This window comes from Phalacrocorax carbo, chromosome 4 (genome assembly GCF_963921805.1).
Source record: "Phalacrocorax carbo chromosome 4, bPhaCar2.1, whole genome shotgun sequence".
Classification (NCBI taxonomy): Eukaryota; Metazoa; Chordata; class Aves; order Suliformes; family Phalacrocoracidae; genus Phalacrocorax; species Phalacrocorax carbo.
Window position 1 is genome coordinate 18819464 of NC_087516.1, and position 22461 is coordinate 18841924.

Below are 22461 nucleotides of genomic sequence, written 5' to 3' on the forward strand. Positions count from 1 at the left end.
CTGAATGGTTAACATTTGTATTTTCTGGTTTTTCTCTGCCTGGTGTTGTAAGATAAAGGATTTTAGTAGAGGCATGAAAGCAATATGTTAGATTATGGGTTTTTTTTTCTTTTCTGTTGCTTGCTAGAATGTTGCAAAATCCTTTCTAAATCCTTTGTAAAGACCTAAAACAATCAAAGGGGAGAAAAGAGTGAAAAGCATTTATACATAGTAGCTGATGTCTTCCCCTTACAGTCACTGAATTCTCCTTCCTGCATCAATCTAAAATTGGAGCATCTCTACGTCTTTGTAAGAACCAAGGTGCCATTATCGGCATTTGAAAACAGCACAACAATCATATTTACAGGACTTTGTTTAAACAAACGGACCAAGAAAAATGAAACTGTTTTTTGTAGGTACACACATTGTTAGCAATATTCACTTCGGCTCACATTCTATGCTAAGAGAAGTCAGGAGTAACTTTGCCGGCTTCCACTTCAGCAGATTAACTCGGTTCTCAAATAGCATTTCTGAGAACAGAATGGGTCCTCTTGGTAACAGGCAAAAAGAGACAGTAAGCCTCTTGCGGGGATTGTGCAGCGGAGACCCCAGGGATGAAGAGACTCAGCTGGACCCAGCCATATGAAAGAAACTAGGGGCTCCCTTGAGCATTTCCAAACTACACCTTGCTGAAGGCTTAGTCACCCCTGCTGGGGTTGCCATCTATGAAAGACAAATCACCTTCACCTATTACTGGGGTCTGAAGAGCTGTTATAAATCGCACAGAACTGAATTTGCAAGCAACAAGAATCAAAAACAGTTAAAATTTAGGTAAGAGCCCGCTGCATTAAGTATTTTCCTAGGAATGCTGAAGACGCACTGACGATAAACAACACTTCAGGAAAAATTGTCAGGAACATTGTATGTATCTAGAATATTTTTTTTTCTGTTAATGGAGAGTGTTTTTAAACGAGCACAGCAGCGTTAATGTTGCTACTCAACATATTTTAACGTATAGAATAACGCTTGCCCATTTTATTTTATTTTCGAAAATAATTTATGAGAGATCCTGGTGTGTTTCACACTGAAACTGCAACTGAAGAGAACGCCAAGAAAATCCTTTCTCGCTCCGTAGCGACTGCTGCACGGAGCAGAAAACACGACCCGGGGTGAGACGCCCGAGATGTTTACAAGTGAGGCAGCCCCCCCCTCCGCCCCCCCCGTTCCCTCGCCGGGCAAAACACCCACAAGGGTCGCGGCGGACCCCGGCCCCGCTCCCTCCCCTCCTTTCTCCCTCGCCGGGCGCTTGACGCCCGCAGGCCACGGCTGCGTGAGAAAGTCCGCGCAACAACTCTGTGCGGCGGGGGGGGGGGGGGGGCGCAGGGGGGACCTGCCCCCCGCCCCCGCCCCTCTCCCCCCAACTTTCATTCATTGTTGCGGCCGCCGCTCGCCGCGCCCCCCCCCCCCCCGCCGCCCCCCGGGGCCGGGGCCGGGCCGGGGCCGGGCGGGGCGGGCGGCGGCGCAGCCAGTGAGCGCGGCGCGGGGCGCTGCGGGCGGGGCCGGGGAGGCGCGGCCCCGCCGCCTCTATATAGGGCGGCGCGTGGGGCGCTCCCGGCTCCGTGAGAGCGGGGCGAGGGGCGCCGCGCCGGGCCGGGCGGGGGGGGGCGGGCGGCGGCGTGGAGGGGGGGGTCTCGGGGGGGGTGCCGGCGGCGGCGGGGCGGCCGCTCTTCCGGAGCACTTTCCGCGGGCGGCCGGTCTCCCGGCGCACTTTCCGCGGGCGGCGGCAGGCACCTTGCAGCGGGGAGGAGAGCCGGCCTGCGTGCGGCGGTGCCATCCTATTGTTCAAGCGGAGAGACTCGGGGTGCGAGGGAAGGAGCCGACGTGCCGCCTCCCTCCTCCCGCTTCCACACCTCCCTCCCCCCACCCCCCCGCCGTTTCCCTCCGCGCCGGAGGAGCGCCGCCGCCGGGAGCCGCGGGCCGGGCCGGGTCGTTCGGCACCAGCACCGACAGCTCAGGTGCACCGGCGGGATCGGGGGAAGGGGCGCAAGCCCTTCCCGAGGCGCTGTGCCTCGGCGGGCTCCGGGAGAGGAGGAAAGTTGCTCCCTTCCCTGCAGCAACCCCGGGAGCTGCTGAACTGGCCCCACCTGGAAAGACTGAGCAGTTCCTACCTTTCCCATCAGGTGCCTTTGCCGCAGCAAAGCCACGGTATCCGGGAGACCGCGGGGAGCAGAATCACGCACCCCCCGGCCCTCCCACTCTCGCCGCACATCGCTTGTTGCCTGGCCTGCCTCGCCGTGCTCCCGGGATCACAGGAGGATCTATAGCTGTGATCTGTCACCGAGGAGAAGGAGGTCGTGGATGAACTCCCTTCCAGCAGGGCAACGAATCACTTCTCGAGCTGCTTATTATTATCGTGCTCCAGGACCAGCCCTTTCCTGCTAAACTTGGCTTGGGAGCTTACAGCAGGAGGGGGCGCGGGGGGTGGAAAGCCAAGCCCAACATCATCTTGTGTGTTTGACTTTTTTTTTTTTTCCCCCCCTCCCTCCTCCTCCTTCCGTGAAACAGTTTGATGAATGCCTGCGAGAGGGGTATGATTTGCTGAGGCGCCTCTGGCAGGGCGGTGTGTGCGCGGTGTCAGCCCCGCCGCCGCCCCCCGTGGGGCTGTGAGCGGCCCGCGGCGGGGGACGCGCGTGGGAGCGCCTGCTGCGCTGCGCGGAGGGCCGCGCAGGAAGCGCGCTGCTCGAGCGGACGGGGCTCCGCGGCCTCCAGCCGGGGGCTCGGAGCGGAGTCGCTGCTGTGAAAGGGGCGAGGAAGAAGATAACAGGCCAGTCCAACTCCGCCGTACCCTGAGCCCCGTGGGTTTGCTTCGCCTGCGCAGGGAGCGTGTGAAGACGAGACCCGAGTGCCGCCTCTCCCCGCCACCCGACGGGCTAGCGAGGGAGGGCCCGGGCCCGGCCCCCCCTCCCAGCGAGGTTGCCTTCAGCTGCGGATCGGTGCCACCCACCTCACTTTGCCGGGGTTGTTTTCTTGGCTCGGCTTTGGATAGAAAGGACTTCGCTTTCTGCGCACCCTGAAAGTTGCCCGGGCGCTCCCCGCGGCGAGGAGGAGGGCGGCGCGCCCCGCGCCTCCCCGGGGCCGAGGCCGGCGGGCCCCGGCCGGGCGGCGGCGGGCGGTGATGATGTGCGGCTGGGGGAAGCTCGCCCTGTCCCTGGGGCTGCTGCTGGCGATGGCGGGCGAGGTGGCGCCGCAGCCGTGCCCGGCGCAGTGCTCCTGCTCGGGGAGCACCGTGGACTGTCACGGGCTGGCGCTGCGCGGCGTCCCGAGGAACATCCCCCGCAACACCGAGAGGCTGTAAGTAACCCGGCCGGGGCGGCGGCGAGCGCCCCTCGGCCCCCGGCGTCCGTCAGGGCTCCCGCCGGCCGGCGGGGCAGAGGTGGCCCCCGGAGCCGGCCCGGTGCGGGGTCCCGAAGCCCTATGGGGGTCGGGGGGTGTCCGTTCCCTTTCCCGGATGCTGGCGGTGCCCGCTCCCCGCCGATGCGCGGAGGCACGGGAGAGGTGGACGCTGCTCCCGGTCGCTGCCTTTCATCCCGGGAAGCCGCGGCGGGGAGCGGGGTTCCCGCCGCGGCGGGGAGCGGGGTCGGCAGGGCGGGCGGGCAGCTCCGCGGCCCGGGGGGCGCCCTGAGGCGGCGGCGGCGCAGCGGCCTCTCCCCCCGCCGGCGCCCATTTCCCGGCAAACTTGGCCATTGCGGCTTGCTTTCCCCGAGGCGCTGGGGAAGAGCCGGGCCGCGGCGCCCCGCCGCGCTCCGCGGGCGCGGGCAGGCCCCGGGGGCGGGCGGCGGAGCTCCGCGGGCGCGCAGCGCTCGCTGTTGGCCCCGCTCCGCGGGGGGACGCGGTGGCTCCGCGCGGGGACGCGGGTCGGGGGCGCGCTCCCGCCCGCTGCCCCGGCGCCAAGCTGGAGCCCGGCGGGGCTCTGCCCCGGCGCGGGCACGCCTCTGCCTTCGGGCGGGGGCACGCTGGGGTGTCCTAGCCTCTTTCCCCCTCGCACGGCACCAGGCTGTGCCCTAACTGTGCTCCCTCCCCTCACCCGTCCGCTTTTTGGGACCTTTCTGTACCCTGCGGCTGGGGTTTTCGCGAGCCCTGGGGGCGAGCAAGCATGCGGCCGGTTATCTATCGTATCGGGCCGCCGTGCAGGAGGGTCTAAGGGGTGGAAGAGGTGGGCACGTTATTTCGAAGTCATTTATGTGTTGGCATATGAGCGCACGTCTCGAGTGATGAATTTCACTCAGGAAGAGTATCAGGGACGCATTTCTGCTGAGACTTGTGCGGTTTCTTTACAGTGGTGTTTTGGCTGCATGTGGTATAAACACCAAAAAAAAATTGGAATTTTTTTTTCCCTTTCCTAACTACAGTGGGAATGAGCTGTAATTGTTAGGGTAGTCTCCATGTCATACCACTTCCTAATGGCTTACCTCAGGAATTGCCAAGTCTGCTTTTATTTGTAGCAATTGGAATTGAGGGAAGCTTATATCTTGACCCCAAAATGTTATGAAAAAGGGGTATATAACTCCAGAAGAGAAAGTAGTGCTGAAGTAGGAACGGAAATGCTAGGGCCTAAATACAGTTTTCTGTTGCTTCTGGACACGCTTTGCCTTCTGCAGTCAGTATAGCTTCCCGTGCAGCAAGTGAAGGGTTTAGTTTTGGTAAAATCACATTTCCCATCACGTACGTTCCAACAACCTTATGCTTGTTTGAAAGCTGACGTTTGTTATAGGAAGTTAAGCCCTATTTTGCCTTTGTAGCAATACTATGAAAACTGGAACTTGCTTAAAAATGGTGAAAATTGTCTTGATTTCAGTCACGTATTTAGTTTTCGTAGCAGTTAAATACTGTAATATATATATATAGTAGCTTTAGTGGTTTTCTAAATGCAGTTACAACCACGTTGAGACAGGTTTTGAGTCTTCTATGTTGTTAAAGATAAATGTGAGCTTTATAATGGCAGGCAGAACTCACTTTGTAAGGGTCTCTTATTACAAAGTTTGAAACTACTGCTTTCAAGATAAACCTTCGTTCAGTCACTTGGAAATCAGGAACTCCCAGTGTTAGTTGTGGGAATGGTTTGTTGGGTTCATTTACATCTCCTAATTTCTGAAAATGCTGTGTCCATGAAAACAAACAAAACAATTTGAAACGATTTTAATTTTGCTGCTTATAAATTATTCTTCTTAGGGATCTTAATGGAAATAACATCACAAGAATCACCAAGACCGACTTTGCTGGTCTAAGGCACCTTCGAGTTCTGTAAGTTTTCTCTTTCTGTCACTGATACCTTTTAGGACTGATGCTACAGTTTGTTATAAAAACCATTGAGCTAGTTATCTTTCAGTTTATAAGCTGGATGGGTTATCACTTTTTACCTATTGTGCTACTGCATCTGAACTTACAGCCCCTCCCCCATGTGTTATACGCTGATACGAATAAGTGATTGCCTTAAATATCACTTGTTTAAAATTTCTTAATCTCTCCTTAAGGTTATGAGAACTTGAGGATTTAATTTGGCATGTAGTTTATAAGTAAGAGTTGCTAAAATTGGTTCAATAACTGTTGGAGTGACTTTGGTTTAAGGTTAGGAAATTCATAATTCACACTGAAAACGGGTACTTTCAACCTGAAGGGTAAGGGAATTCATCATGAAAACATTATTTACTGAATTAAAAAGCAAGTCCCAGGTGGTGGTTATTGCTTTTGTACAGTTCCAGGGCAGAAAGGAAACATTTTAACAGTGAATTTGAGGAAGGAATACTTTGGTTTGGGTTTTTTTGTAAATGCTTTTGTTTCAAGCATTATGAGGCTTTTAAAGTTCTGTGGGGTTTTGTGTTTTAGGGGAAAAAAATCTAACTAATACCACCTTTAAAATACTGCAGAATTTACTTAGCTTATTTGTTAAGGCTATTTAATTTGAGTAGTCATCTAAAATCCTTTTCTGTTTCCCTCTGAAACAGACTACCATGTTGTAGTAATTTTTAATTTTTTTACAAAACCAAACTATTGTTATGATTACAGTCTCTGCACAGTCTCTCACTGATGTGTTTTCCCAACACCACAGTTCAGTGTTTTTGTTTTGTTATTCTTGTGTGAGACAAATATTGCCTTCATACTGTTCAATTGTAGCCTTGTAACTTGCCGAACAGCAATGGTGTATGTGCGTGTGCACACAGCATGCATGCATATGTGTAACTTTTTAACTTGGGGCTCTTAAAGTAAATGAGCAAATGTAATACCTATTCCTGTTTCTTTTACTGAGGGTTATTTTTCCCCTTTTGGGTATATGAGCCCATGTAAAGTGTTGATGACTGGGGTCCGGAAGGTTAAAGTGGATGTCACTCTAGAATAACTGTTGTACTGTTTTAATGAGTATGTGGTCGTCTTTAAATGACTACTGTTGATTCAACAAGTTATCTCGGAGCTATTAAGACTTTTATGTAAAAATTTCTGTATTTCAGGCAGCTCATGGAGAACAAGATTAGTACTATCGAGAGAGGAGCATTCCAGGATTTAAAAGAACTGGAGAGGCTGTAAGTATTTTTAATTCTAAATGTATGAGAATTTTTTCTATCAAATTAGTTGTGTTTTAAGGTAATCTGGCCAGTTCTCTGACATAAAGTGGTAGATGTTAGTCTTGGAGATGCTGGATGTTTTAGACAATGTCTTATTGGAAGTAACTGCTAGTTATAAAGTGTTGTCTTGTTATGTAGGATGAAAGCAGTAGCTGAATTCTACTCCCGTTCTTATGGTTAAAGATTTTACAAAGGCTTAGAAAAAGTACGAACTGCTAGCTTTCAAAAATTAATTGGATTTGGACTTTAAAAGAAAAAGATGGAGTATTGTGGGGAGGGGAGCATATTGTCTGATGGAGTTGAAGTACAAACACCTGCTTGGTTGCAGTAGGACATAGAAAATGAGTAATTCCCAAACCGGTTTAGGATTTATAATAGCTGCTTAATTTTCAGTATGTACTTTCTTATTTTGCGGTATTTCTTCTAATAAAAACATTTTAAAAATGTTCAACTTTCAACCTCTGACTCATTGAAGGCAAGATGCTGATTGCTGGATATAGTTTCAGTTTGGAGCTAGGAAAGTCTATGAACACCACTATTAATGTATGTTCATGTAGAACTTTAAAGTAGTGTCTTCGTTATCAGGCGTCTTAGTTGCTGCACTTTCATTGTATTACCTTTTCTGTAAGCACACCTCTGAGGTCTCATTTAGTTTTTCATTTGTTGCTGCTTTAACTTCATAAAAGCATTCCTACTTTACTCCGTTGAAAAGCACCGTTGGCCTAAATGTTCTGTTTGTCCTACTATAGTTGTGCTCTGTGTCCACAGCTGCTGTGTGTTTAAAACAAAAAAAAAAACATAAACCGTTATGGCGTGGTCGGTCATATAGACAAAGCTATTCAAGGGACTTAGTAACCACCAGTGCAATTATGATATTTCTATAATAGTTGAAATATCATGTACTTGAAGGTAATTACCTCATTTTTTCAAATAAACTGAAGTAACTTTTTGACCTAAAAATTGAAAGTGTCATTCTATAGTGCAACCTTTTTTGAATAGATTTTAATGAGATTGATTGCTCTTAGAAATGCATAGTCTTTTTTTTTTTTTCAAAGTCCTATTAAACCAGACTTAATGCAATGCTTTTTACAATGTGTTTTAAACTTTGTACAAAGTATAGGGGTTTAGTACAGCTTCTCCTGCTGAGGGGAATATTGGAATAATATACACACATTCCTAAATCTGGTTTATAGGGTCTAGCTAAAAAATTAAACAGCAGCGTAGTTCATGTTGCAAAAGAAAGTACATATACATGGAACATTAATAAACATTAAAAGATCCATGCTTTCACTGTGAATGTGGCTTGACACTAAGATACTAAATACTTGCTAAGTTTTAAAACAGTATACTTTTTCTTGATTATCTTGAAGCAAGACCTTGCTATGTGATTTGTTAAGTGTTTAAAAAATTATTTTAACTTATGTCATAATTTCAAGGTAATTAATAGTAGGATTTCTGAAGTACAGAATTGTAATACTAAAAAAAACTTTACTAGTAAAAACTTGCTTGTCTATAGTGTTCACATTTTGCAATTTCTTTTTTTTATTCTCTCATGAGAAATCTGTAAAATATTTGGAAAACAGTAGGTATTTTCCAGTTATACAAGGTTCTCATTCTGAAGAGAAATTCTGATAATTGTGGCTACTTTTGTGGGTTATTTTTGTTGCCCCCTCAGCAGACACACTATGATGTTTGAAAGTTTAGTTATTTAGACCTACAAAGTTAGATTCTGTTTTATATTCAGAATTATTTTGTATCTGCTCCAGTACTTGTCAGTTTCTTTAATTTGCTGGAATTCAGTCAGTGTTAGGTGTGTGGGTGACTTGTAATTTGAATATATATGCAGGATGTCTTTAAACCGCCCCAGCTGTTGGCTAAGAGCAAATATTTCATATTTGTGAGGAAAAGCTGAGAAAATTCCTCTTGTTTACAACTGCCAAGTCCATCTGATGAAGGCGCATTGTTATCTGACAGCCAATTCATCTCCTTGGGGTTCTGAAATTCAAAACAATTTCTCAGGAAACTTGTGGGTACTTCCTTCAAGTATTTTCTTTTCTACATTAAAAAGCTTTATAGCTTTTTTTATTTTTAATGTGTAAGTGTAGGATGTCACATTTCCATTGTAAGTGTAACGTGCCATGCTACTGTCAAAAAAATACCCAGCTCAGTCCTTTCAGCATGCCAATGGAAGGTATAAGTGAATCTTACTGCAACTTAAGTGAAGTCAGTTTGGTTTATAAGACTGTTTACATGTAAAATCTCTTATGTTGGAATATCTTGTGCTAGTGCATGCAGGCTGAATTATTTTAAAGTGATTCCTGTAGTCCAGTACTTTCTTTAATGTGAAGAACAGACTTTCACAGTTTCCCTTTGGGGCGGGGGATCCATCTCTCTAGGTGAAGTGGTGCTTTTTCGTTTTTTGAACTGGAATTTCAGTTACAAAACTTCTTTTTAGACAAGTTACCCTGATTTCCAAGGAACTGATTGGTTGATCAGTGATTTACTTGTCGTGAATACTCATTTGTAGGCCTGATCATGCAAAACACTGAATAGCCTCAACTTCCTCTAAGGGAAGTGGGAATTGAAGACCTGAAGCACTTGCAAAATTAATCTCTGAGAGAAGAAACTCTCAGCCTTCTCTTGAGAAGAGAACTAGTTAATATGTGATTTGATTAAATTTATGTATACCTCTCTCAGGTGGATAGAAATGTTTCCCCGTATCGCTTATTAAGCAACAACAAATCTCTAGTACGCTAGGTACATGTAGTAGTATGTACACAAAGCTATTTAGACCTAGTATGTTCCGTAACAGGAGTTTGTGTCACAGCAGTGAAATTGTAGAACTGCAGTAGAAACCAAAACCACAATAAATACTGCTGTAACAAGTGATAGTCACTACAGCAGCCCTGCTGTAATTTTAAAGTAAAAATGTTCAGTTAGCAATAAATGGTCATATAGCAGTGCCTACTACATAAGAACTGTGAGGGAAAACATGATGGAAATCAGCTAGGCTTTATGTTTGTGGAAACTTCAGTTGCTGGAGAGATCCTGGTGAAGCTGAAGGTGATTTTGCTATAAGCCTTTTAGTTGAGTACTTCTCCAAGAAATCTTCAGTCAAATGGATATATACCACAGTGTTCACTTAGTTATAATCTCCGGCAGTCTTGTCTGAAGGCTCAGCTCTTGAGGGGGTACTAGCTCTGGTCCAAATCAATTTGTTACAGCACCCCCCAAGCTAGTAAGTCTTCCATGAATATGGCTTTCTTTGCAGCCTGGATCTTGAATGGCTGAATCACGTGGTCTGTTGTACAGGTGCTCTGTCTGCTGAAACACCCGCATTGAACTTCAATATGTACAGTCTGTTTTTCAGTCAGTGGGACAGCTTGTACCTTTGTGTATATCCTGAAGCAGTGTCAAACTTTTGGATTAATTACGATCATGGCTGTCCTGTGTTTAAAACCTGCAAGGCTTTCTATATCAGCTAGTAACCTCTATTATGAGCCCATGTTCCTATGAGTAGGGCCTCTAAAGAGTGTAGCCGTTTAGTACATGGCAGGTCCCATAAAGAAAGGATTGGGATGGGACCTGTTACATTGTCTGAACCTCTCTTACTTAGACCACAGTAATGTATTATTGGTGGATTTCAGTATGCTGTATGACAGGAAGGCACAAAAGGTGAAGGTATGGAGAATTTCCACAACATTTAAGAGTTTCCAGAGACCACTGCTTATTGTGAGAGACAAAAACTTTTGAAATGATTGCTTATGAGAACATGGAATTAAACACTTGTTTCTTCTTTCTTTATAAAGCTGTCATCTTGGGTGTGATGTTTATGGTAGTCTAAAATAGTCTTTTAAGAAACAAGGTGAAGATAAACTGAAAATCTTCACTTTCTGAAAACTAATGGTGTTATTAGGCACAGCTTTAAAAGTTACTTTTAAAAAGTGTAGTCAATTTTTATCTCCAAGACCACCTTCTTCTGCGTTGATGCAGCTAATGCTCAAAGTATCCCAGTGTTTTTATAAGCTATTGTCATCTGGAGGGAAGTATAAAATTTGGTTGAAGACAGCTGCTATAGACTGTTGAACCAGTTCTATTACAAGCTACCTAAGTCTAAAATTTCCTTACAGTTCTTTGTACTCTGGAAATACAATGTGGTCAGATTTTGAGGGCTAAATATACTCTTCGCTTGTTTACCTAGCAAAGCAGCTACCTTTTTATTTAAGAAAAAAATGTTTTTTGGCTTATAGGAACATTGTTTTTATCATAATTTTTCCTAATAAGTTTTCTGTGTCTAGTAGTTGAGATGCCAGCTATGATCATTCTAACACTATGCTAAACATCCAAAAGTTGTCAGGACAGGAAGAGCTTACAGCAATTGTTTGAAAACTACCCACGTTTTTCTTCCTGTATTTGTGAATAATCCATTGAGGCAGCAGTATGCCCCTAAAATGCTAATTTGGAGTCTGATTCTGCAGACAGTTACCACGTGAATAACTTGGTTTGCATGAGTAGTCCCACTGATTACTCTTGTGAGAGAGGTTACTTGTGTGGCCTCAAAAGTTGCCAGGCCAAGCCCTTACACTTCTGATACTTGAAATAACAAAATTTATTTCTAAAATGTCCATTTATTGTCTTAATAGTTCTAAAGAGCTCTCTCTGCAGGCGTAAGAAAACCACAATGATCTAACAGGAAAAAAAAAACCACAAACAAAAACAACCCCCAACCCCATGAAACTGATTTCTGCCGAAAACTAGTGTGGAGGTAAAATGTTACTGTCATGGGCTCTAGAACAACTGCAACTTCTGACTTAGTATCTAAGCTAAATATTTCCCCCCCCCACCTCCCCAAAACCCAGCCCCCCTGAGCTACATGGTGTGAGTAAGTTGAAATCCGTAGTGCAAGAAAAGAATGCTGTAAGAGTTGAACTTCAAGTTGGTACTTGAAATAGCTTTTAAACTGAAAGCTGTCTATGTTGTATTTTCACGCTTCTTACAATGTATTGCTGAATGATGGAGAAAGATATATTTCAAGAATGTTTTGTTACAGTTCATGCATTTTTCTAAATTTTTACAATACAATTCTAAAACTGAGGAATTGCCTGTACTTGCTATTTATGGGGGCTCCATCTCCACAAGTGCATTAAAACAAGTTATTAAAACTTAAGATGAAGAGAGCATTTACTCAGGAGTGTATTTATGAGTGTTTGAGTAGTACTGAAAAGTTTTGCTCATGTTGTGGATAAACAATTTGAAACTTACATATGTGTCACAGCACAGGAGGAGTGGTATATTTTGGCTACATAGTTTCAAGGAAATGTTTTTTTGCTTAAACTGAAGTACTACTTGATTTCTTCTCTGCATATAAATGTATATGTGAAACGTCTGTGTTTACAGCTTCTGCATCAGGGGCTTAATTAGAACCTCGATACATAGGAGACAATCTTGTCAAAGGTATTAAGTGGGATTCAGTATAATAAAGTGGTTTTAGCTGTATGTCATGTATTGTTCAGAGTTACCTGTTTGGGCTCTAACCTAGTCTGATAAATGTGGTAAACTATAAAGCTGTATTAGCAGGTTTTGAAATTATAAAACCAAAACTCACTTCTGAGTTACCGTGATCTCAATGTATGGTGTTTTGCAAAGAACCTCACCTTACAAAGGCATGTGTAGTAGGACGGACTAAGAAATAGTGTTCCATCTAGGATAAAAACCAATACAGCTTGTCTTGGACAGTACTGCCTACCAGGCCTGGGCAATTATCAAGGGAATTAGCAGCTGTTTCAAAATAGACTAGATAAACTAGTACTGCTCTTTTTATCTAGTCTAGGAAAGGGCAACACTAACACAGTGTGTATGTTCTTTTTTAGGGTGCAGATTTACTGTATGACTGATGGGATTAAAAAATGCTTTCCAGAGATCAAAAAGTTAGCACATAAGTTTATTTTATTATGTATTGATGTGTGGCATGAGATTGCAGTTTTATTCCAATTATTTGACCTGCTCTATCCATAAAATGTAAGTTCCAAGTAGGAAAATAGTAACTTTTAAAAGAGGAATAACAGCCTTTACTATATTTCTTTAAATATGAGCTGCATCAATAAATTAATCCCAGAATAATTAGTTTTGTTCTGAACCTTTTCTTTCTGGGTTTTGAATCTCTGATAGAATATAGCCCTTTCAGTTGCAGAAAAGAAATGTTAAACCCCAGATTTCACTTCTACAGAGCTACGTGATCAAAGTTCAGGAGCAGGGACTTCTGGAAAAAAATGCCAAATGTTGTCTACTTTTATGATGCAGCTTTGCAGTTTTAGCTGAAGCAAGATCTGATTTTTTTTTTCAATTATTAGAGGCTTAGTTGTGAGGTTTAAAGGCTAATGTGGAATTTTAGGACCCCTGGTGAAAAATGCTATGCTAGCAGTGGAGTCACCGCTACTGTTTGAGGAATCATTTGTATCACTATCATAGCTAAAAGAACAGCCAATAAATGAACAATGTTTCATCTTGCGCTTGACGATATGTCCTCTCAATGAAAGCAGGTTTTTTTGGTGGTAAAACCTTCTATTGTATAGTGTGGATGTGCTGAGCTCTTAGAATGAGTTCTTAGATCTTAGCTAGAAGTTAGTTGCCAGTTTTTCTCTCTGAATCCTGGTCTTCATTTTGGTGTGCAAATTCATTGCTGAAGCATGAGAATTTTTCAGTTCTGAACAGTTCTGACTATTGGGGTACGGTCTAACCTAAGTCTAGGTTGCACTGTCTGCAACCGGGGGTACTGATGCATGTGCTTGTTTTTTTTATAGCTGCTTGATGTTTTGATTTTCTCCCCCTTAGAGCATTGATACTTAATCACCTGTCGGGCTTCAGTCTGAACATATGAGCATCTGAAGGGTTAATACCTTCATGCATGTGTGATAGGTAGCGGAAGAATAATGAGTTCAGGTAGAGAATATGTTTTTGAACAGCCCTGAAGGGGGTGAACAGTTATTCCTTGTTAATCACGGATGTGAAAAATCCTTCTCTCTGCTAATCCTACATAGTTTAAGGGCAATGCACAGCACATTCCTAGTCTTAGAACAAGGAGGAGACCATGAAGCCTGCGGTGCTAATCGCTTACCAAAGGAATGTGAGACCATCTTACATGTATTGTACTGGGGCACCTGTATTTATAGTTTGGAAAAAAAAAAGTACTACAGTAATTGTTCTATATTAGCAGAGTTTTGTCAAAGCAGCTTCAAATATCTTCTCTAAAAATGACTGTTAAATCAGAAATAGACAAAGACTGTCTTTGAAGACAGTATTTAAAAAGATGCAGTGTTCTAATAGAATTTTAAAAATCAGATTATAGCGACATTTTGATTGCAGGATGCTACAAAATGTTTGATAAAACTGTAACTCCAAGAGCGATGTTGTTTTAAAAGCATTGTAAATGTTCTTTATTTTTAGTATATTTTATTCATCTGAGTGTCTTTTCTCATGGGACTCCTTTTATGGGTCTAGAAGTCAAATTGCAGTGAGAAGTCCTGTTTGCTCTTTGCAGACCTTTTTACAAATTCCAGGGCAGGAAGGCTGTTTATTTTTCCCACATCTGTTTTGTGCTCATCCTTTGTGACATTGTTTGCTGGATGCTCTTCTTTCTTGCTTCCTCTGAAATGGGTAATTTGCACTGTTTCAAAATGTTGAAACCAAATCTGATTCTACAGTACTGTTGTGTCAAAGTTTTTGTTTCAAACAGTGTTTCGTGTTTGGAACCTATTTTAAACTGATGTTACAGAGCACTGACATTAAGCTTAAAGCTATACATTTTAGTTTTACTGTGTAAAGTCATAGTTCTCTGTTGCACAGCCAGTTCAATATTTTTTTAAAAAACCCTAGATTTAATGTTAGATAGCCACAGGTGAAAATTGAGTTGTCATTACATTTTAGTATAGCATATTTCAAAGACCATCTAAGATACTCCTTATTTTAACTGTAGGCGCCACAGTTCTCTCTGGAATTTTACAGTTAAACTCCAATATGCATGGCTGCCACTGCAGTGACTCATACTGTTATATTGCCTCATTTACTGAAGAGTCTGGTTGAAACTTCATCAGAAGAAAAGTTTTATTTTCCTTCATAGTATGTAGTGGATTGTGCTGGCTTGTCTTTAATAATAGTCTAGACCGATAATCAAATACAATGTGGCAAAGTCTCCCTTAATTTCTTTAAGACACACCAGCCTTTCTGACTTCAGTTTGGCAGGATGCCTATACAGGTGCTACAGAAAAATACTTGAGTGAGGACTTGCTGTGGTAATTCAGTGCCAGAAAGACAGTTACAAGCCTATCTAGATAGGCTGTCTGCAGGCCCTTCTTGCCTTTCTCAACAATCTGTCCAAACTCTAGCTAAATTTGATCTAATAGATCAACTTCCCCTCCCGTCTCTCTGCCTTTTTTTTTTCTTGGAAGTAATCCCAGGTGTTGTCAAAGATCATCCTTGCTTCATCTGATACTTGATCCTGTATTACATTATGGAGGTTTTATAACTTCTGTTTCCTTCTTTGTGGTGTACTTTATGGAATAAAATCCAATGAATTAGCCTCACAGGACTGTGGAGGTTTGAAGCAGCCTCTGTAGATTGTCTAGTCCCACGCCACTGATTAACGCAAGGTCGATCAGAGCAGGTGGCTGAGGGCTGTTTCCAGTCGGGTTTTGAATGTCTCAGATGATGGAGAATATATAGCCTCTCTGGGCAACCTGTTCCAGTGTTTGACCACCCTCACGGTCAAAGGCTTTTCTTACATTTAAATGTAATTTCCTGTATTTTGATTTGTGCCCATTGCCTATTGTCCTTTCACTGCGCACCCTTGAGAAGAGTCTGGCTCAGTCTTCCTTACTTGGGAAGGAAGTGTATTACTTTTTTTATACATACTGAGATCCCTCTGAGCCTTCCCCTCCCCAGGCTAAACAGTTCCAGCTCTCTCAACTGCTCCTGCTGTAACAGGTGCTTCAATCTGTCTGTGTAATCATCTTCATGGCCCTTCTCTGGACTTGCTCCAGTATGTCCATGTCTATCGTGTAGTGGGGAGTCCAGCACTTGCACAGCCCTCCAGATGTCTCACCAGTGCTAAGCAGAGGGGAAGGATCACCTGCCTTGACCTACTGGCAATGCTTCCGAATACAGCCAGGATGCTGTTGGCAAAGGCACATTGCTGGCTCCAGTTTAATTTCTTGTTCACCAGGAGCCTAGGCCTTTCTCTGTAAAGCTGATTTCTAACTGGTTGTTCTGCACTGTGTGCTGGTGCACAGGGTTATTCCTCCCCAGGTGCAGGACTTTGCATTTCCCTTTTGTTGAGCTTTATCAGGTTCCTTTTTGACCAGTTGTGCAGCCTGTCCAGGTTCCTCTGACTGGCAGCACTCACACCTGGTGCATCAGTCATTCCTTCCAGTTTTGTATCATCTGCAAACAGCCTGAGGGTGCACTCTGTCCCATCTTCCAGGTTGTGGATGAAGATGTTGAATGGTACTGTCTCCAGTACTGACCCCAGGGGTACACCACCAGCGGCTAGTCTCCAGCGAGACTTTGCCACTGATCACAACCCTTCTGAAGTTGGCACTTCAGACAATTTTCAGTCCACCTCACCATCTGCTTTTGTAGCCTGTACTTTGTCAGTTTGTCTATGAGTACAACTGTGATGAGAGACTATGTCAGAAGCTTTACTGAAGTGAAGATAATCAACATCCACTGCCTTCCCCTCATCTGCCGTGTTCCTTATTCATTGTAGAAGGCTGTCAAGCTGGTCAGGCATGATTTTCCCAGTTGTAAATCCATGCTGACTACTCCAAGTCATCATCTTGTCCTTACTGTGTCTAGAAATAGCTTCTGTTTTGCTCTGTCACCTTTCCAGACATCAAGGTGAGGCTGCCCAGCCTGTAGTTTCCTGGCTCTTGCTTTGTTTTTTAATTAATAAGAGTAATGACTGGCTATTTATAGAAATATCCTTTCTGTTGAAACAGTAAGGAATACAGAAGCTTCCAGGGAAAAAAAAAACCAGCCTTAATTTTTCTCTTCTTAGCAAAAAAAACCAAACCCCTAAACCATAACCAAACCAACCAACAAAAAAAAACCCCCAACAAACAAACAAAAGCCAAAAAACCCCACCACAACCAAACCCCGCCCCCCCGCAAAATCTCAACTAAACAAAGAGCTTTTCCTATCTCTGCTTATATTGGAAAACCTCTTAAAAGATGCAAATTGAGAATAGATTCCTGATTCTCTGGGCAAAATAGTGTTCTGCATAATGTATGGGGAATTGATTGGGGTAGGGGAGGAATGTGGTAATTTTGGACTTGACATGAACCCCATGCGAGAAGAAAAATGAAGGACAGAAAATATGTTAGGGTTTAAGTAGTGTACACTAGTGCAATGTAGTACTATAGTTTACAAAGTAAGTTTCACCACAGCTTTCACAAGTGAGAAATTGAGTTTGTAGTAGCTTCTATGACCTGCTGCCTTTCAGAAAACTTTTTTACTAAACCAAATATCTAATTGGTGTTTGATACTTAATGACTAGCTAAGAAAGATTATCTATTTAGCCTGGAAAATGGAGCCCTGATTAAGTGGTTCTTGACCTGGGGAAAATTTTGATTTAGGTATCCAACTGCTGTAAGATCACCCCTGAACTTCTCAGATTCCAACTTTTATTCATGTGGTCAGTGAACTTGTTATTGCTAGGTTTAATGAGATTATGAGAAGTTTGACTAAAGACAAGATCTTTGCAGAGGATTCTTAATGGAAAAACTGGCACAATCTTTTGCTTAGCTCTTAGTTCTTGGGCCCTCGTCTCACTTGATAACATGCCCATGCAAGTCACATTCAACACATCTGGCAATTGCTTTCTGTGAAGTTCAGTAGATTGTGGCTTTGGATGTGGACGCACAGATGCACAGTTCTCTGCCTCTGGCAGATATAGTGACACGTTTTTTGTAGAAAAGTAATAAAGCTTTCTTTCCTTGCAGACAGAAGCCTAAGTCAAGCTCTATATACAGCTATCTGGTGAGGAAATAGGCAGCATTTATTCTGATGTCTATTATTCTGTCCTTATATATCTAGCATCAGGTTTTTAGGACTTAGTGGTTAAACCAGTTCATAGAGATGTTTTGAGTGCTGTGCACTTGCTTTCTGTTTTAAGATACTCGGATAATTTTGTAGCTTGATTCTGTTTCCTGAGCTCATAAAGCCTGCGCTGATGCTAGACTTTCCCAGCAGATGCATATCCGTGTAACACGTTGGAACTACTTGAGGAGCCTGGTGGGCTCAGTCATTGTGAGTACAAAGTGCTGTTGCATGAACACCCAGCACTTTGTTTACTGACATGTCCTTTAATTTAAAATTGAAATATGATGAAAAAATGTTTGTGTGCTTTAAAGTTTATGCATATTTTGCAAATGAGATTCAGTGAAAAGACGTTACATGATATTTTTAAATGGGTGTGATAGTGGTGTCTTCTGCTGACAAACAGTAGGTGTGGATGTGCTCCTTTGAAGAGTACAATTTCTAAGATATAGTGTGTTTACTTCTCTCAGCTAACTTTGAAGGAGGAATGAAAAATAATGACTTCTGCTATCATTAACTTTGTGTGAGTTGGAAGCCTTCTATCTTGCTTCCTGAAGCAATGGTGGTAGAATAAAATGTGACTGTGCCTTGTATTTAGAGTTTTGGAAGACTCTCAGTCTCTATGTACCCAATGGGATAGGCTGTTTCTAATTAAAGAGTACAGCTGATTTATAATTTACTTGGAACAGCTCCTAACTTCGATCATCTCTCAAGTTATCTTTGAGGGCCTCTGTTATTTTAGGGGGCCTATGGCTAGAATTGCATTTGCTTGAACTAAAACGCACTGGAAGATGACTTGTGGTGGACAAAATAGCAGCCTTCCAGTACCTGCGAGATGGTTATCAAAAAGCTCAAGCTAGGCTCATCACTCTGGTGAAACAAGAAGCATAAATTGAAATGAGAGGTTATGACTGGATATAAGAGCAAAACTTCTTCACTGTGAGACAGTCAAGCCCTGGAACAACTCAGTTGCCCAGAAAGGCTGTGCAGTCTCATACAGCTTCTCTGGCTCTATGTGGTTGATTACAGTGGGATCAGAAGCAAGTTACAGTGAAGGTTATAACAAGTCTGGGAAACAAATACAGACCTGCGTGTGAATTATAGCAATTGCAGATGATTACACTGCAGACAGTGTAATTAAGATTTAGGTTTTTCTCCCTTCCTCCCCCATGCATGGTTGATACTGGATCACAGTTACTGTGGCATGAACACTTGAGAGAGACATCAGAATGGATTGGTGGCATGGCCAGACTTCAGCAAGTTAGGATACATGTCACTGGGAGTGAAATGTGCCCTCCCCACAGTTTATTCTACCTCTACTCTGTCATCCTCTACATACCCTCTGGCTGCATGCAGAAGACAAGTGAAAACCCAGATATGCACCCATTTCTGCAAAGCTAGCCTGTTATCTAGAACCAGTAACTCAAATCAAGCCAATGTTTTGCTTACCTTGCTGTTATCTGCTTCACAGTGCAACCTATTGCTGTCTGTACCTACTTTTTATCTGCCTATTGGTATTGAGCTTTCTTTAAAAGAGTGTTTTCGCCTGTCCATCTGTCAAAGATTTTCCTTCTTTGTCCTTAAATCAATCCTTCTGTGTACTTCTTCCATCAATTCACTTTGAAGGTTCTTTTCTTTACTGTGTTTAGAAGACTGAGCTCTGGGAGCTTTAAGTTGAAGTATTTAAAATACTTTGTGTACTTTAGGTAGTATGTAGGCTTTGCTTGAATTCATCATGAAGAGCTCAGAAGTTTAGCTGTGCTAGTCTGTCAATTTGCCTAATCTCTTCCTTAAGATGCATTCAATAACAGAAAAAGAAGTTATATATATTTTAATTGCAACTGTGCCTCAGTTTTGTTAAGTTGGAAGAATTATAAGGTGTTAGACCCTCATCCGTTTATTTCTGGCCACTACCAAGGGACTTTACAGTCGAAGGTATTGCAATGTTAGAGATTCTCCAGTATACTTTCTGTTGCTTACACCAGTAACACTTCATCTCTTCTGAGCTCTCTGCCTTTGCTTGAGAAACATAAATTTTTCCAGCTCAGTTGGGAAGCTGAACGGTAGCAGCAGGGAATATCTCATCACTGTTTCTTTAGTGCTTCACCTTGAACTTCATGCCAGTTCTGGGAGAGCAGTTCAGTTGATGCAAGTGGAATTTCTCATCTCGCGTTGTCCCAGGGGAAATGTTGCCTGCTAGCTAGCTGCATTGTGGTCTCTGCCAACACACATTGAAAGAAAACGTGGTGGAGTTTTTCTGGGTGTTTTTACTCTGCAGGAGCTGTAGTTCTTTGCGATCCATAGTCATGGATTCTGTGATCCATCTGCGCTTACCTCAGGTTTCAGCTCCAGGGAGAAAGGGGGTCATGCATGTCTCACTCTTGTTCCATTGTCTGTGTGTTCTGGGTAGATATTGCTATTTCAGACAATATTAAGCATGAGCTCACCTGAAAAAGTGGAAATATTGGACAACCATGTATCTTCTGATCTTATGGTTAAAATGAACCATTTTAAAATAGGAATGTGTTTTCTGGACTCCTTGTGTGGCTCTGTCTCAGAGCTTGAAAACGCTTCATGGTGACTGTTGAATTGGAAGATGTTGTGTACTGTGATACTAGTCTCTGTATTCCAGATTTGCCCTGCATCCTTTTTCACACTCACTTATGTGTGAATTCATAGTGGTTGTTTTTTTTAAAAACAGAGCTATCTATTATAGTTTTGAAAAATTCATTTCAATGAAGTCCAGTTCATAAAATCTCCTTGCAGGAAACTTAAGAACAGCAAATTGACCCCTTTGAAAGCATCTGTTTTAATTTGTTAGATGTAAAGAGTAGCTGAAGCTTCTTTCTGAGGTATGATAAAGGACATATTTCAATAACTTTCATGAAGGCAATAATGGGTTGTTTGATATTCTTAGGCACAGGCGATAAGGAATGGTTGGATTTTTGGTAGAGAAAGCTTAGTTCTAAAAAACTCCAAAGAGTGGGATGAAATTATTCAAAGTAGAAGCTACAAAATACAGGATTCATTAAAGATCAGTAATTTATTTAACTTGTGTATTTCCTCAATTCACTTATTGCTCAAAGAAAAAAATGTTTTAATTTTGTGAAAGGCAAAGCAAAAATGTAGGTTGAAGCACTAATTCTGTGCCAAGCTCACTTGGTAGAAACTGTGGAGTCATGAGGGTCATGCTATTTATTGTTAGGTTAAGTAATAAACTTGATTTATTGTCTATAACTTAGGTTTTAAAGTCTGTACAGCAGCACATGCATAAGTATGTTAACAGTATACTCAGCTGTGTGGGTCACGAGAACTACAGGTAATAGCAGAAAATCCTGATCTGAGGTATTAACCGCTTGTCTAGAACATTATGTACTAGCACAAGTATTTTGCCTGTGGAGTATCCTAAAGTGATGCTAAGTGTGTGCTTTTAAGACTGTTGTTGCATTTCGTGGAAGGTAGCCTGCCTGAAGAACCTTATCATCAGCTAACATTACGTCATTGTACTATAGTGCCTTTTTTGTATTATACAGAACTTCTACAAAAATACAGATGCTGAGTGATTTCATTGCCTCTTCAGTTACAGCTTGCCATTATTGTCTAGTATCTGAAGCTAATAGAGTTCTCAAAATATCAACAGAAACTTTTGTTCTGAATAGCTTCTGATTAGAGACTATCTTCCTGAAGTCTTCACTCTGCATGTTTTCCCATGCACTTTTTGATCTGTAATCATAGACTTAGAGGTTTAAGTCTGAACTATCTATTTAGGAAAGACAAGGGATAAATGACTTTCATTTCTCTTTTTATTTAACCGTTTGTTCAGGTTCAGTGTCTAAGAATTCCATTTTCATGTTCTTTTCTGATCACAAATGTGATGCTTACTTTGAAGTAATTTTCTTCCTACTGCTTCAGTTTTGTGGTCTTAGTATATACTTGTATACATAAATTTACTAAATGTAAGACCATATTTTTTAAATGACCTTATTTTGAACCAGGAGATCCACAAACACTAAAATATATATCACTTTCTTGTTTTTATGTAGGTTTTCTTCTTAAGCAATGTTCAAATCAGAAGTCTTCTCCTAGTCATTAACTTCTTTATAGCTCTATTTTCATTTTCTATTGAAAACTTTCCTTCTACTGATTCGGAAATATGGCTTGCAAGATCACAGTTCAGATTTTTTTGTTGTTGCTGGATTAAACATTTTTTGCATTTCTTATTAAACTGCATCTTCACTCATGTCATTTATGCCAGTACTGCAGTCCTTCCTTTTCAGGATCTTTCTTTCACTCTGAATGTTCTTTTAATCTTCTAAATGTGTGATTTAAATTTCTTCTGCTTAAAAAAATTAGGATTTCTGGTGCTTGACTAACAAAAAGGAACCTGACACTAAAAGTGGAGAATTACGGATATCTAGGTCTCAACAAGCTGACTGCTTGCTTATTGTTTGAAATGTGGGAGCAAACCTGTAGGTATGTAAGAATATTTCTCAGACATTTTTGCTCTCCTCAGGAGTCACACTGAACTTTAAGGGAGTAATAACTAAGTGAACTAGACCATGGAGCTATGTAAAACTGGATCTTGAGTGTGTATATGAAAATTTATGGAAAAAACCTTTAAGTTGGAAAGACCTTTACATGGAACAGTGTTTATGAAAAATGAGCCCTGAGTGGCTAAACAGGCTTAATTGTTTGATTTCAGCCCTAAGACTAACAAACAAGAAATTCTTAAGCTTTAAAATTCTTAATTTCACAAAACTGCTGTCCAGTACCT

The 22461-nt window shown here is 42.6% G+C and overlaps 1 protein-coding gene across 4 annotated transcripts in view; it reads left to right on the forward strand.

Annotated features, from left to right (window-relative positions):
* The first annotated feature begins 1687 nt into the window (after positions 1 to 1687).
* The window catches only part of SLIT2 (slit guidance ligand 2), a 283621-nt gene continuing 262847 nt past the window's right edge, over positions 1688 to 22461 (forward strand). For all 4 annotated transcript variants that reach the window (XM_064449221.1, XM_064449223.1, XM_064449222.1 and 1 more), the window contains exons 1-3: positions 1688 to 3330; positions 5209 to 5280; positions 6483 to 6554. In XM_064449221.1, the coding sequence (XP_064305291.1) occupies positions 3155 to 3330; positions 5209 to 5280; positions 6483 to 6554 (320 nt within the window). In that variant the 5' untranslated portion in view covers positions 1688 to 3154. The remainder of the gene's footprint in view (positions 3331 to 5208; positions 5281 to 6482; positions 6555 to 22461) is intronic.